The sequence below is a fragment of the Hemiscyllium ocellatum genome, chromosome 32 (genome assembly GCF_020745735.1).
Source record: "Hemiscyllium ocellatum isolate sHemOce1 chromosome 32, sHemOce1.pat.X.cur, whole genome shotgun sequence".
In the NCBI taxonomy this organism is placed as follows: Eukaryota; Metazoa; Chordata; class Chondrichthyes; order Orectolobiformes; family Hemiscylliidae; genus Hemiscyllium; species Hemiscyllium ocellatum.
The window spans coordinates 15,710,591-15,726,791 of NC_083432.1; the positions used below are offsets into that span (position 1 = coordinate 15,710,591).

General features: G+C 42.6%; 1 protein-coding gene across 1 annotated transcript in view; it reads left to right on the forward strand.

The window, feature by feature from the left end:
- Window positions 1-16,201, forward strand: part of LOC132830892 (myosin light chain kinase, smooth muscle-like) — an 83,753-nt gene that overhangs the window by 29,318 nt on the left and 38,234 nt on the right. The window contains exons 2-8 of the mRNA XM_060848817.1: window positions 387-503; window positions 2,973-3,125; window positions 6,240-6,446; window positions 10,355-10,393; window positions 11,735-11,862; window positions 14,181-14,334; window positions 15,291-15,593. Of these exons, the coding sequence (XP_060704800.1) occupies window positions 387-503; window positions 2,973-3,125; window positions 6,240-6,446; window positions 10,355-10,393; window positions 11,735-11,862; window positions 14,181-14,334; window positions 15,291-15,593 (1,101 nt within the window). The remainder of the gene's footprint in view (window positions 1-386; window positions 504-2,972; window positions 3,126-6,239; window positions 6,447-10,354; window positions 10,394-11,734; window positions 11,863-14,180; window positions 14,335-15,290; window positions 15,594-16,201) is intronic.

The following is a 16,201-nucleotide window of genomic DNA, read 5'->3' on the forward strand; positions in this document are numbered from 1 at the left end:
AACCTGTAACCTACATCTGCCCCAACACCAAAGGGCTTGGTGTCAATGTTTTTGCTTTATCACACACCTAAAATTTGTTGACACATTTCTTTCCATGAAAAGCCTTATATAGATTCGTGATAACAGAATACCTTCACTGGAGATTCCAGATGGACCAATGGGTTAGTAAACAGTGTTGAGAAATGCTTAAATCTGTATGGGATGAAAGTCATGTCTGGGAAGTGGTTATGGGTGACTGAAGTGGGTCTGAATTTACTTTTGACTGTTATCATATAGTCCATAATTCACACTGAACTTTGCTACAGAAAAGGTCACAGAGCAGTTACTGTAAGGTTTAATGCATTATTGTATTTTTTGACTGACTTGTTTGCCTCTTGTGTACGTAGAGTGTCCTGTATTCATACAACCCCTGACAGATGTCACTGTGGATGAAAGCAGCACCATCACGCTGCAGGCGAAAATTACTGGAACTCCTCCAATCACTGTCACATGGTTCCTGAATGGTGAGGATACATTCTGATGATTTTTCTTCAAGCCTGCATGTTGGTGGCTAACTTTCAGCAGAGTGACCAAGCTAAAAGGATTTCCATAAGACCATAAGACGTAGGAGTGGAAGTAAGGCCATTCAGCCCATCGAGTCCACTCCGCCATTCAATCATGGCTGATGGGCATTTCAAGTCCACTTACCCACATTCTCCCCGTAGCCCTTAATTCCTTGTGACATCAAGAATTTATCAATCTCTGCCTTGAAGACATTTAGCATCCCGGCCTCCACTGCACTCTGCAGCAATGAATTCCACAGGCCTACCACCCTCTGGCTGAAGAAATGTCTCCGCATTTCTGTTCTGAATTGACCCCCTCTAATTCTAAGGCTGCGTCCACGGGTCCTAGTCTCCTTGCCTAACAGAAACAATTTCCTAGCGTCCACCCTTTCCGAGCCATGTATGATCTTGTAAGTTTCTATTAGATCTCCCCTCAATCTTCTAAACTCCAATGAATACAATCCCAGGAAGATTGGGAGCAGGGCCCCTCCCCCCCCATGGGTAATGTAATATACTTCATGTCTGATTTATTCTCAAAAAGAAAACAGTGCACGCAAAAGAAGCAGTTTAATCATGAAAAGCTTCAATTTCTGCAGAATTCTCAAAGTTTAACCGAGTTTTTGATGATAACCATGTGACCAATAACGCTGTTGAACACAACGCAAAATGAAGCCTCTCTCTGCATCGGGGTGATCAGTGCCCAATAGTATGGATCAAAAATAGTAAACAATTGATATTTTTTATCACCTTGTTCACTTGTTTTTACACATTGGGCGGCATAGTGGCTCAGTGCTCAGCACTGCTGCCTCACAGCGCCATGGACCCGGGGTCAATTCCCACCTCGGGCAACTGTCTGTGTGGAGTTTGCACATTCTCCCCGTGTCTGCGTGGGTTTGCTCCGGTTTCCTCCCACAGTCCAAAAATGTGCAGGTTAGGTGAATTAACCATGCGAAATTGCCCATAGCGATAGGTGCATTGGTCAGGGGTAAGTATAGGGGAGTGGGTCTGTGGGTGGGTTGCTCTTCGGAGGGTTGGTGTGGACTTGTTTGGGCTGAAGGGCCTGTTTCCACACTGTAGGGAATCTAATCTAATCTAATCTGTGCAGCAGATGGGAATTGTAACTGGTTTCCTGTCTCAAAGGAGTGTGCCACAAAAGCCCAAAGTTCTTGGAGACAATACTTTAATAATTGAAAGAAGAGGCAGGTTGGATGTTTACGCAGGCACGGTCACTATGTTTAAAAAGATATTTGGTTAAATACACAAATGAGAAAGGGTTTGGAGGGATGTGGGCTAGGAATAGGCAAGCAGGACTCGTTTTATTTGGGGTTTATGTTTGGCATGGAGTGTTTGGACTGAAGCATCTGTTTCTGTGCTCTATGGCTCTGTGACCCCAGTTGTTACACTTTTTTTTAAACACCATCCCACTGAAATGGGGAAAAAATGAACAAATTCTTTAAAGAAAACCCCATTAAACCAGTGGTTTCCAAGCAATTTTAACACAGAATAATGTGATTCCAGATGCCAACAAAAATGACACATCATTTGTGGGTCGCATGGTGGCACAGTGGTTAGCACTGCTGCCTCACAGTGCCAGAGACCCGGGTTCAATTCCCGCCTCAGGCAACTGTCTGTGTGGAGTTTGCACGTTCTCCCCGTGTCTGCGTGGGTTTCCTCCGGGTGCTCCGGTTTCCTCCCACAGTCCAAAAATGTGCAGGTCAGGTGAATTGGCCATGCTAAAATTACCCGTAGTGTTAGGTAAGGGGTAAATGTAGGGGTATGGGTGGGTTGCGCTTTGGCGGGTCGGTGTGGACCTGTTGGGCTGAAGGGCCTGTTTCCACACTGTAAGTAATCTAATCTAAAGCAGCTTGATATTGTTCGATTTATGATTCTTGACATTTGTGCATTATACGTTAACTTTTAACACAGCACAAAGTTATGCAAAATGTGCACTTCAGTTTGCCTTGTTAAAAACCTGAATATTTTATGTGTATTTTGAAATTTCAGCTAAAGGCTTGATATTAGCCAGTAAGAGGACTAGGTGAGGACCATCTCCTACTGCCCCTTGCTTGAGCAGGGTGGACAGGATCCACTTCTTACCCAGGGTTTGCGACCTGAAATATTGATGAGTCTCATTGCTTTTCTTTTCCAACCCCACTGGGAGATTGCAGCCCTAACTGAGGTCATGACCCACAATTTGGGAAGTGACGCTGTAAGGCTTGAACATGCACAGTGAAGTAATGTCATTTCTTACTGTAACTTCAGTGGAGTGTGCAAAATTCATTGTTAGGTAAAAACAATGACTGCAGATGCTGGAAACCAGATTTTGGATTAGTGGTGCTGGAATTCAGGCAGCATCCGAGGAGCAGCAAAAAGATTATTTGTTAGTCAGTCTATTCACTGATGTCGATGCTTATTCCCATCTGGCTTCAGGTAAAACAGTAAAGTTTGGCAGATCTTCTTTCAGCAATGGTGTCGCCCAGTGGGTGGTTGAGGACTGTTTGCCAGAGGATTCTGGAATATATGGATGTGTTGCAGAGAATGTTGCAGGAAGAACATCCAGCAGTGCTATAGTGACAGTCCGAGGTGAGTGAGGACCATTCAAAGTCCTATTGTGTGTACAGTGATTGACACTAAATAAATATTGTAGACTCTTTGTAGGCCATAAAGTAGTGTTGATGATTACATATGCAACCTGAAAAGAATTCTGACCACTGTTTATTTGCTTAAGACTCAAATTAATTTTTTCTTGATTCAGATCACTGAAAATAATATACGAAAAGACCAGGACAACATTTCTACTTTCCAAGCAATTATTAGAATTGTCTTTAATGGATGCTGTTTTCAACCTCCTATGTTCTGGTTGATCCCCATATTATTTCCTTCCGGAGGACAACATTACTTCCACCTCTGACCTCTCTTGCCTTTTGTTCCTGCATCTCATGTGGAAACCTATATTTACACCTTTATCATCTCTAGACTCCAACATTGCAATGTTCAGCTGGCTCCTCTCTTGTCCTCCATCCTCTCAATCTCCGCCCAGCTTTCACTCTGTGAGCTTTCATGGGTATGTCAAACCATGGACACCCATTGCACTTGCTCTCCCTAACCTACACTGGGTCAAACAATCAATTCTCATTATGTATAGACCCTTTCATGATTTTGCTGTTTCCTAGCGCTCTTCTAATAATTCATAATCTCCTGTATTCACCTTTTGTTCTGAATCTGGCTTTTTGCTGTTTGTCTCCTGCTGTGTCCTTCCTCATGATTTGTCACCCGCCATGATGGTGCCAATCTTTGAAATTTCTATCAGTTTCTTTTTTCTCCATAGCTGACTCCTATCCTTTTATCTCATCCTCAAAATTCCTTATGCCTCTTGGGTACGCAGGTCTTGGCAGCAGAAGTAGCGCCCTTGCCTCTGCAAGCCTGTTTTTGCAGTTTACTGCAGTGGTACCTGATCTGGCTGCAGCCTCCATTCCCACCTTCAAGTCTTTTTCTATTCTTCTTAAGCTGTAGGTTCATAGAGATGTACAGCACGGAAACAGACCCTTTGGTCCAACTAGTCTATGCCAACCAGATATCCCAATGCAATCCAGTTCCACTTGCCAGCATCTGGCTCATATCCCTCCAACCCTTCCTATTCATAGACCCATCCAGATGCCTTTTAAATGTTGCAATTGTACCATCCTCCACCATTTCCTCTGTCAGCTATTTCCATACACGTACCACCCTCTGCGTGAAAAAGTTGTCCCTTAGGTCTCTTTTATGTCTTTCCTCTAAACCCATGCCCTCTAGTTCTGGCCTCCCCCACCCCAGAAAAAGATTTTGTCTATTTATCTATCTATGCCCCTCATGATTTTGTAAACCTGTATAAAGTCACCCCTCATCCTCCGACACTCCAGGGAAAACAGCCCCAGCCTTTTAAGCCTCTCGCTGTACCTCAAATCCTCCAATCCTGGCAACATTCTTGTAAATCTTTTCTGAACCCTTTCAAGTTCCACAACATCATTAGCATGTGGTTGCCCAAATCCAATCTCATCATCGGAGTTGGGCGGTCATGTTGTGGCTGTACAGGACATTGGTGAAGCCACTTTTGGAATATTGTGTACATTTCTGGTATCCCTGTTATAGAAAGGATGTTGTTAAACTTGGAAGGATTCAGAAAAGATTCACAAGGACGTTGCCAGGGTTGGAGGGTTTCAGCTATAGGGAGATGTTGAATAGGCTGGAGTTGTTTTCCCTGGAGTCTGAGGCTGAGGGGTTACTTTTGTACAGGTTTATAAAATCATGAAGGGCATGGATAGAGTGAATAGGTGAAGTCTTTTCCCCAAGGTAAGAGTCCAAAACTAGAGGGCATAGGTTTAAGATGAGAGTGGAAAAATATAAAAGACACCTAAACGGGCAACTTTTTCAAGCAGAGGGTGCTACTTATATGGGATGAGCTGCCAGAAGAAATGGTGAAGGCTGGTGCAATTATAATATTTCAAAGGCATCTGGATGGATATATGAATAGAAAAATTTCTAAACAGATATGGGCTAAATGCTGGCAAATGGAGCTAGATTAATTTAGGATATCTGGTTGACATGGACAAATTGGACCAAATTGTCTGTTTCGTGCTGTACATCTCTATGACTCTGTTTTCCTATGAGTCATGCTCTGATTTCTCCAGTTAGTTTGCTGTTCCCATCACAGCGTAGAACCAGTGTTAACAAAAGATTCCAGGTCACCTTCCCTGTCCTGCTTCATGTCTGTTTTCAAAAGTCACCCCCTGCGACAGAAAATTCACACAAGAAGATTTGTCGCTGTATTATAAACTATGGGATTATAATACTTCAACAGACTTAGGGTGGTGGATGGTAAGTTGGGAGTAAGGGCCAGGGAAGCCTGTCAAAAATTTGATAAGATTGTGACCTTCTCCATAACTAGCAGGACAGCTGGGAGGTACAACCCTAACCTCATTTTGCTACAGCTGTGAATTGAAAGTTTATTTGTACTGAGACATTGACTTTTGCTGTAATATTCACATGACATGTTGGATTTTTATTCTTCTTTCTGTTTATGTATGTGCTTCCCTCCTCTTAGCCATTGCTGAAACATTCCTACTCATTTGAGTACACGTGACAATAAAGCTAACTTAATTCAATTCCTCCAACAGTGAAAATGTGCTGGTTAGGTTGATTGAAAATGTGCTGGTTAGGTTGATTGGCTATGCTAAATTTGCCGTAATGTCCAGGGATGTGTAGGCTAGGTGGATTAGCAGTGGGAAATGCAAGGTTACAGGTTTAGGGTAGGGAATCTGGTTTGGTTGGGATGCTCTTTGGAGGGTCAGTGTGGATTCAAGGGGCAGAATGGCCTGCTTCCGCACCGTAGATATTCTATGGTTCTGTGCTTGTTCCTTTTGGATATAGCTCAGCTCTGATTTCTGTTTTATGCAGCATTTGCTGTTGCACTTATGGGAGCAAAATAAACTCACTAATCTTTTAATCTTTGGCATGTGACGTTCTCACATGAATAACTGATTCATTAATCTACAAGGTAAGATGAAAACAAAACATCCAATAATGCCAGTGAAGGAATGGTTCACAAAGCAGTGGCATAGCAGTCTTTAGATGTTGATGGCCTGATTTAATTAATTTTGTTGAAGGTTATGCATTAGAACAGTACAAGATGAATATTAAAGCATCTGCTCTGTTTAATAGACTTTGAAACCCTTCAGCGACTCAATCCTTTGCCTAAACAAATGAGAAACACTAACTGTGATAGTGGAATCGCTGACAGTCAGACTGTACCTGAAGAAAATCGTCATGGTGCTGGAGCAAAGGCTGAAATGGTGCAATATTCAACCCTCAATGTTGTCAGTATCCAAGAAGAGAGGCACAGTACAAAAGACAGAAGTCTTCCTAAAGGTAATGTCAAGGATTTGAATAAAATGGATATATTTTAGTGGAGTTTGTCGTAATAACGATGTGAGGAGATGTCTATTCTGCTTGGTGCACCTACAGCTTGTCAAATGCACCTCCCTCCAGCTTCTCCCTTTATTCTTAACTCCTTCTTTTCCATTTTTATGGTCAATTCTTCCTGCCCACACTGCCTTACTTTCGGGTTATGGTTCCAAGAATGCCAGTGTACTTCTCCTGTGATCAATCTTCAGGTGAGGCAGAGTGGTTGCTAAACCATAGAGAGCAACATTATCGTTATGCATTGCCAATGAAAGTCTCATAGAGTCATACAGACATGGGAACAGGTCCAATCAGTCCACACTGATCATAATCCCAAACTAACCTAGCCCCACCTGCCTGCATTTGGCCCATATCCCTCCAAACCTTTTAAATGTTGTAACTGTGCCTGCTTCCACCACTTCCTCTGGAAGTTCATTCTACACATGAACCACTGTGTGTGCAAAAGAAAAGGATGCCTCTCATGTTCTTTTTAAATCTTTTTCTCCTCTCACCTTAAAACTATGCCCCCTATTCTTAAAATTTCCCATCCTGGGGAAAAGGATACTTGCCATTCACCTTTCCTGCACTCCTCCTGCAACAGTACACAACATGTTGGTGGCCATTCCAAAATGAGAAATGCACATTTATTAGAATGCATGTTGTTGTCTTCATATTGCACATTTACGTCCTTGGAGCAGCGCACCATTTAATGTGCTGACTAAATTCTGTTGATAAACTGTGGATTTCCTTATCAAGTGGGTGCATAAAATCAGTGTTGAAAGGCGCTGTTGTGTCCATGCCAGCCAAAACAAAGGCTGCCCAGCTCAGTCACACTTTCTAGTTGGCCCATCGCCCTGTAAACTGCGGCTGTTTGAATACATAACCAAGCGTTTCCGATGTGCCATGAGAATGTTTTCCTCAGTACACGTCAGGTGGTGACTGCAATACCCTAGCATTATCCAGGTGACACAAAATATCCTCTTTGTTCCTGTCGAATCCTTTTCATAATTCAGAGAATTGATTATCTTGATTGTGCAGGAAAATATTTATTCTGGAATGTTAAACTAGTTTACAAGCTGATGCAGTCATGTATTTTGTTTACGTGGCATTTACAGGGATGTCGTAACAGCAGGCTTTTTAAAAGGACAGTTATGAATGGCTGTGTTTGAAGTTTTTTTTGTTACATAGCATTATTACACAGATATCATTAGTTCTGTGCAGACTGGATAAAATATCACGAAAATGGGTTGCCATGCAGGTTGGGTTTACAGGTTATGATGGACCATGCATTCCTGATGAAGGGCTCTGGCCCGAAACGTCGAATTTCCTGTTCCTTGGATGCTGCCTGACCTGCTGTGCTTTAACCAGCAACACATTTTCAGCATGCATTTGCTTTATCAAATTGCTGATTGTGAATATTATAGCATTGAAAACTGGGGAGCGATCAAAAAATCGAATCCATGCAGTGTGGAACCAGGCCACTTGGCACATTGATTACATACTGACCCCCTGAAGACCATCCCACCCAGACCTACTCTCTTACCCTCTCCCTGTAACCCTACATTTTCCAATGGCTAGCCCACACCTCTTTGGGCTGTGGGAGGAAACAGGAGCACTGAAGGGAAACCCATGCAGACATGGGGAGAATGTGCAAACTCCACACAGATTATCACCGACGGCTGGAATCAAACCCAGATCCCTGGTGTTGTGACGCAGCAGTGCTAACCACTGAGCCATCCACTCCTTTCAATAAAGTCCTTAATATAATCCTTTAAAAGTGTCAATGGGTTTTCTAGTAAGATCAGAAGTTTATTTTTTACTGGTATCAGTATCTGTAGAAGTGAGAATGTTTGGCTTGTGGTTATTCTCTTCACTCAGTTCCTGACTCCAATATATTAGTCGATGTGTTACACTCTAGACAAAAACTGATCGATATTGAAAATCCACAGAAAGTAAGACACATTCTCTGTAGTTTTCCTTTAGTGATGGATAGCCTTTTGATTGTTTTTGCACGTTGGCAGTGGGTGTTAATGTGAAGGGGGCAGCATGTGCTCAGCCTGTACAAGAAGTTCTATCCAGTTTAATGGGAATACAGCAAGTAATCCCAGACTGAAAGACAGTTTAAGGTTCCAGTGTCAACCTTTCTTTGAACTGAAGGTACAAATAGATCAGACCGGAAACATGGTTTTTAGCAGTCAACTCATGAGTACTCCGAAAACAGTACTCAAAAAGCAACCTGTGTCAGACAGGAAAACCAGTAATAGAGAGAAATCTCTGGAGGAGGCAACTGGACAGGTAAAAAAGCTGATGGGGGAGTGTGGGGAGGGTCTAAGCCTTGACAGTGACAGGAGAATTTGACCCCTAATGCAGATGATGAGATGCTTTAATTTGGTGTGTTGGAGGGAGGGCATGTGTTGGTGTGGTCCATTCACAGGAAAGGAAGAAAGGTTGAATCCAGCAAGAAGGTGGTGTTACTATTGCTCTGGACCATGAATGATGACAAAGCACTGTGACATGTAGGTTGATCGGATACATCTGGAAAATGGAAGCATTGACGACTTGCAACTGAAGGCAATTACCCCTTTAATTTAAAACTGAGATGAGGGGACATTATTTGTCTCAAAGGATCATGAATATGTGCAGTTCACTGCCCCAGAGTGCTGGGACATCGAGTAAATTTAAGGAGGTGATAGGCAGACTTAATGTTTTGAAGGGTTAAGGCAAGCAGGCTGGAAAGTGGAGTTGGGACTGAGATGAGATCGGCCATGATCGTATAAAATGACGGAGCAGTCTTGAGGGGCTGAATGGTCTCCACCTGCTCCTAGTTCTTATGTTCTTTACAGCTGAGGAAAACAACTCGCAAGAGAAGAATCTACAATCCCTTGACCTGCTGTGTTTCCCAAGTCCAGTGTTCATCCTTAGTGGGTTTTGGTTACCTGGCCCTGCCCTGCCCCCATTTCAGTATCACACCCTTTGAGATGGGAATCACAGCCCCAGCAATGGAAGTCTCTCAGACTCACTTCAGATTCTTTTAAGTTTTATAAATAATTTTTTTCATCATCAAGACTCCTCTCTCAGCAGATCATAGCTGGTTTACCTTGTGCTCCTCGTGTATACATATTGGCACAACATTTACAGATATTGGTCTGTCTTATCAACACAATGCTGAGGAAATTGGTATTCAATATTATTATTTGACAGGGGGTGTGTTGTACCAGTTAGTGGAAAAAGCTGATGGACTGCACATTGACCATGTTCAATTATCTTGGGGCAGGATTCCACCAATTGAAGGTGATCCCAAGCTACCTTTCCAAATCTGGAACCTGGGGATACTCAGGCTGTACATTGCTCAGGCTATGATGCAGCTCGATAAAGTTTGAGCCCTGGTTTCCCAGGCAAGGGCGAAAGATGCAGGCCCTCAATATAGTAGAAGCAAAGGTCACAAGTTTAGTCCTAACAGACTGACTTTGAGGAAAGAAGTGAATAATTGGAACGCTTCTATCTTTTTAGAGGTGGGGTGGGGGGGGGGGGGGGGCGCGGGGGGGGGGGGGCAAGGGAGTGAACCTCAATGAGTTATGTAAGATGTTAAGTTTAAAAAATAAACAACAGATAATTAGATGTGGTTGGGGGAAACTATGAAATGTACGGTTAACAATTCAAAGTGTATTTATCCAAAAACTGCTTAAACCCTGAAACTGTGGTTATGTCTCTGCAATTACTGCAAAAGTATATCCGATGTTTTGGATTTAAATCATTTTATTTTTGGTCATTCACTAACTACTTCAACCTCACTTTGCTGATCTTCATTGGTGTGTTCTTCTCATTCACCTCTTCAGTCTTCTTCATAATTTATTTTTATTTTATTCCTCTTTCAGATTCATCCCCTTCAAGGAAGAAGCTGTCTTCTAAACCAGGTGATTTTTCTGTCTTTGTGCTGATGCATGTTGAAGTTTGGAACGCTCTGCTGGCTGCAGTTTCTCTCAAAGAGAGAGCTTCACAGTGAGCTTTGAAATTTGCTCAAGGGGTTTCTGCAGAATGAATGAATGAATTCGACACTTCACATGAGACTTGTAGCATCTGTGGAGAGAAATCAGAGTCAACATTTCAGATCCTCTGACCTCCTTCAGATCTTAGACAGAAATGAAGAGAGTTCTGAAGAAGGGAGGATATAGGCCGAAAGCAGGTATGTGGAGTTAGGCCACAGACTATCGATTGTGGAACAGATTAGAGAGGCTGAATGGCCTTCTCCAGCTCCAATGAGTTTAGGCTCCAGTAAGAATTCCTTGTTGGAATTTTCATACCCCACCATCAACTCAGAATTTTAACTCGGAACTTTAACTCTGATTTCTCTCCACTGATACTACCACTCCTGCTAAGCTTTTCCAGCAATTTTTGAGATTTTTTGGTTCTGATTTCCAGCATCTGCAGTTCTTTTGGTTTTTATTTTGCAAGGATCGATCTCAGTTATTTGTAATTCCTGTCAGTGACCCAGATGAGGAGGCTGCATACAATGTTTCCATATTTACAAAGACCTTTTAAAAAAGAAAATGGGAAACCAAACTGTGGGGAGAATGTAGAGGCTAAAGGATAAATGCCTGTTAAAGGATGGAGCATAATAAGTAGGAAGTCTGAAAGTCATAGGAAGAATAGAAAGGAAGATTACCTTTTTAGAAAGCGAGATGCTAGTAACTATTGGGATTTGAAGAAATCCATGAGGTCTTTTGCATAAAGTTAAAGTGTAATAAAAGTTTGGTGTTGCAAGTGTTTGAATGCAATAGGGAATCTTGCTTCAATTATAGATAAAAGAAGGTAAAATTGCCACAGTTTTACCAGATCATAGGGCTGTGCTCTCAGAGAAATGATTGGTGGTGGTTTAATCTGAGGGTCACCACACCTCAGGCAAGGGGAGAGGTTGAGAAGAAGAGTCCTTCAAGGTAGCCTCAGCTGGTACGGGAATTGAACCCATACTTTTGGTGTTACTCTGCATCGCAAACCAGCTGTCTAGCCAACTGAGCCAAACTGACCTCCTGTACAAGTGCACAGGCTTTAATGGAATCAGATGTAGAGTACTATTTTGGTATCCTTACGTAGAATGAGGTCATGCTTGATTTAGAGGAGATGCAAGAAAGGGCTGTCTTATAAGCAGAGACTTAACCGATTTTATTATGCATCTTGTGAGCGAGTGTCTTCTTTGTTTGATCTGTTAACTGAAACCGTTTGAGGGAGTTTGATCATCCTTTGTCTTTACATTACAGCAGAGCCACCTGAGTTAGTGGATCCCCAGATGTACTTGGAGGCAAAGGCAGGACAAGAGGCAGAGCTGTACGTTGGGATTGTAGGAACTCCACCCATTGCTGCTATATGGCTGAAACAGAATGATCAGGTATTAAAAATTAGATCCTTGTGGTACTGCTTACATCAGCATGCAGTCTAGTACTTATTGTAGAATGTAGAGGAAGAAAACTGCATTTAGCTGCTCAAACCTTCTTTTTCCTTGAATCATATAGAATTTACTTTATTGTGGAATCTGTGCCAACTGCTGCTTATTCCTGCAATCACTCTTGACTCCAGTTAGCTGTAGATTATCGCTGCCAATCAATTCAACAATCGATGTTTAGCAATCAACTTCATGTTCCCGCTGGATTGAGAAGCACAAAATATCAAGTTTGCATTTATCTCTCTCTCTTTCTCTCTCACTCTCTTTGACATGCACACACCCGCACCTGTACACACGCTCTCTGACATGCACAAACACACATTGTTTATATTCAAACAATTCTCCATGTCACAGGGAGAAGACACAAGATTTATAGCAAGATAAAATGCTGAGAGAGCTGGTAGCCTCCTGCATTATAATAATTCTGTGATTCACATTCTTATACAGTTTTCTCTCAACTGCTGCTATTTTTGGAATGATGGTATCAGTGCTGACTTAGACTGCTCTCTTGCTCATGAAAGGGATTTTTAAAAAAAGTATATTGTCTTTCTTCAGCACCACACTCCTTTGCTCTTCAAATCATTCCTTCTCTATGGACTAACAACTATAGAATTCCTCATCTGCTGTTTGTTCTTCTTTCTACAATTTTGGTAAGATTTAACTCCTGCTTCACCTATTTCTGCTTCAGTTAAAGATCTGCATGGGTGTTGATGGTGGGGTATGCAAACTCCAACAAGGAATTTTTCCTGGAGCCCAATCTCTTTGGAGCTGGAGTAGGCCATTCAGCCTCTCTAACCTGTTCCACAATCTTCAGATCTTGAATCTGTGGCCTCACTCCACATACCTGCCTTTGGCCTGTATCCTTAATTATTTGTTACGCAAAAGGTCATAATCTATCTCAGATTTAAAATTAATAACTGACTCAGCATTGACAGCAGTTTGTGGAAGAGAATTTCAAACATCTACCAGTTTTTGTGCGCAGAAGTGCTTCAGAACATCACTCACAAATAGTCTGGCCCTAATTCTCCTGGTTCTAGAATACCCAAAGTTTATTTACCCTGTCTTTTCCTGTTAATATCTTTGAAGACTTCTATCAGATCACTTCCCAACCTTCTAAATTCTAGATTATAACATGCTGGTGTTTGATTTAGATTAGATTCCCTACAGTGTGGAAACAGGCCCTTCGGCCCAACAAGTCCACACCGACCCTCCGAAGAGTAACCCACGCAGACCCATTTCCCTCTGACTCATGCACATAACACTATGGGCAATTGAGCATGGACAATTCACCTAACCAGCACATCTTTGGACTGTGGGAGGAAACTGGAGCACCCAGAGGAAACCCACGCAGACACAGGGAGAATGTGCAAACTCCACACAGACAGTCGCCTGAGACTGGAATCGAACCTGGGACCCTGGTGCTGTGAGGCAGCAGTGCTAATCACTGAGCCACCGTGCTACCCCCGTGTTGTATAATCCCTCTTTATAATTTAATCCCGAAAATGCAGTTGACTTTTGTGTAAATTATGTTGAACTCCCTCCAAGGCCAATGTATCCTTCCTAAGGTGTGGTGCCCAGATCTCCTCTGAGTATTCCAAGTAGGATCAAACCAGGGTTTTGTATAACTGCAGCATAACTTATGCATCTTATACTCCCGTCCTCTGGATATAAAGGGCAGTATTCCATTAGCTTTCTTGATTATTTTCTGCACCATTTGATGACATTTTAAAGTTCTAAGTACCTGCGCAACATTGAATTAGAATCCCTACAGTGTGGAAGTAGTCCATTGAGTCCACACAGACTCCTCAAAAAGTATCCCACTCACCCAACCCCTCCCCTATCCCCGTAACTCTGCATTTCCCATGGCTAATCCACCTAGCCTGCACATCCTTGGACACTTTGAGCAATTTAGTATGGCCAGTTCCCCTAACCTGCACAGCTTTGGACTGGGGGTGGAAACCAGAGCACCTGGAGGAAACCCACACAAACACTGACAGAATATGCAACCTCCACACTGACAGTCATCCGTGGCTGGAATTGAACCCGGGTCCCTGGTGCTGTGAGGCAATAGTGCTAATCACTGAGCCACTGTCTCGTTAGATGTGTTCCAAGGTTTATCACCAGACATTTATTCATACCCTTTGGCTCTTTTGTTGAAGATGTGTGTGTATTGTTGAAATGCTCTTTTAGGTTGTGTTACTTTTGTTATTTACGTTTTTAACTGGACTGTTTCACCATCTGTTCCTCTCGTCCATTTATTTCAGATCTTGAATAGCTCTCGAACTTCAGTGGACACGACAGACACTGGGACCAAACTGGTGATAAAGGATGTGCAAATGAGTGATGCTGGCCATTACACACTGGTGGTGAAGGATCGAAATGGGAATGTGCAGCATCAGATCAGCCTGGCTGTTATAGGTAGGTGGAGTGCCAGACACTCTGCTGAGGAAGATAATACACTGAGATAAAGATTAAAAAGCAAGCAATGCACTTAGAGACCTGGAGTCATTCAGCACGGAAACAGACCCTTTGGTCCAATGGGTCCATGCTGACCAAGTTTCTCAAACTAAACTAGTCCCACATGCTTGTGTTTGGCCCATATTACTCTAAACCTTTACTATTGTCTTTTTAAATGTTGTAACATCGACCACCTCCTGTGTCAGTTCATTCCACAGACAAACCACTCTCCGTCTGAAAAAACTGCCCCTCAGGTTCCTTTTAACTCCTTTTCCTCTCATCTTAAAAATATGGCCCCTAGTTTTGAACTCCCTCTCCCTGAGGAAAAGACCTTTGCTATTCACCTTTATCTATGTGCCTCATGAATTTTATAACCCCATAGAAGGTCACCCCTCAACCTCCTGTGCTCCAGTGAAAAAGGTCCCAGCCTCTCCTTATAACACAAACCCTCCATTCCTGAGAACATCCTAGTAAATCATTTCTGAACCCTTTTCAATTTAATAATGTCCTTCCTAAAGCAGAGCAACCAGAACTGGACAGAGAATTCCAAAGGTGGCTTCACCAATGTCCTGTACAACCTTGACAAACAGACCCTTCGGTCCAACCAGTCCATGCCGACCATAATCCCAAATGAAACTAGTCCCACCTGCCTGCACTTGGCCCATATCCCTCCAAACATTTCTTATTCATGAACTCAACTCCCATACTCAATGACTCTGCCTGCTTGTTGTTACCTAAGAATGGGGCGCATCTTGTTTTTGGTCAATTCACAGTTTGGTTGTGTATCCTATATAACTGCAGCTCGATTGGGGCAAATGTGGATTGAACAATTGAAAGATAACTGAACACAAAAATTGTAATGGATAGTGGAACAAATGCCAAATCCTGTTTAAAAGCCAGTGTACCGTTTTCCTCAGACAGACCAGAGCCTCCGTCTGGAAGACCATGTGTTTCAGAGATTTGTCGGAGCTCTCTCACGCTATCCTGGTCTGGTCCATGTTATGATGGTGGGAGTGCTATCAAGTTCTATATCATTGAGGTGAAGGAGGCTGGAGAGTCGGAGTGGAGAAGGTTGACTGACTTGTGTAGTAACACCTCCTATCAAGTGAACAGTCTGAAGCCAGGCAAAGAGTACCGTTTCCGTATATACGCAGTGAACTCTTGTGGCATCAGTGAAATAGGGGAGGAATCTAAACCTGTCAAGCTATCTGATGTCGAAGGTAAGAATTAAAGAATTGATTCCTGATGAAGGGCTCTGGCCTGAAACATCGAATTTCCTGTTCCTTGGATGCTGCCTGACCTGCTGTGCTTTAACCAGCAACACATTTTCAGCTAAGAATTAAAGTCCAAAGATATTTGTTTCACTGACTGGGCTGAATTGTTAAAATATTTAATTAAATATGTATTTAAATCAAAATTTAACTCTTGAGCACTTTCCAAATAGATGAGATTAGGAACAAAATTTTAGATGTGGAAATTACATACAGAGTCATCCCTCACGAAAACAGATCCTTTGTCCAACCAGTCCATGCCGACCATAATCCCAACCAAAACTAGTCCCACCTGCCTGCACTTGCTCCATATCCCTCCAAACATTTCTCATTTATGAACTTATCCAAACGTCTTTTAAATGTTGCAGCTGTACCTGCATCCACCGCTTCCTGTGGAAGTTCATTCCAAACACAAGCCACTCACTGCATTAAAAAAAAACCGTCCCTCATGCCTCTTTTAAATCTTTCTCCTCTCACCTTAAAAGTACGCCCCCTAGTCTTGAAATCCCCCATCCAAGGGAAAAGACACCTGCCATTCACCTTATCCATACCATTCA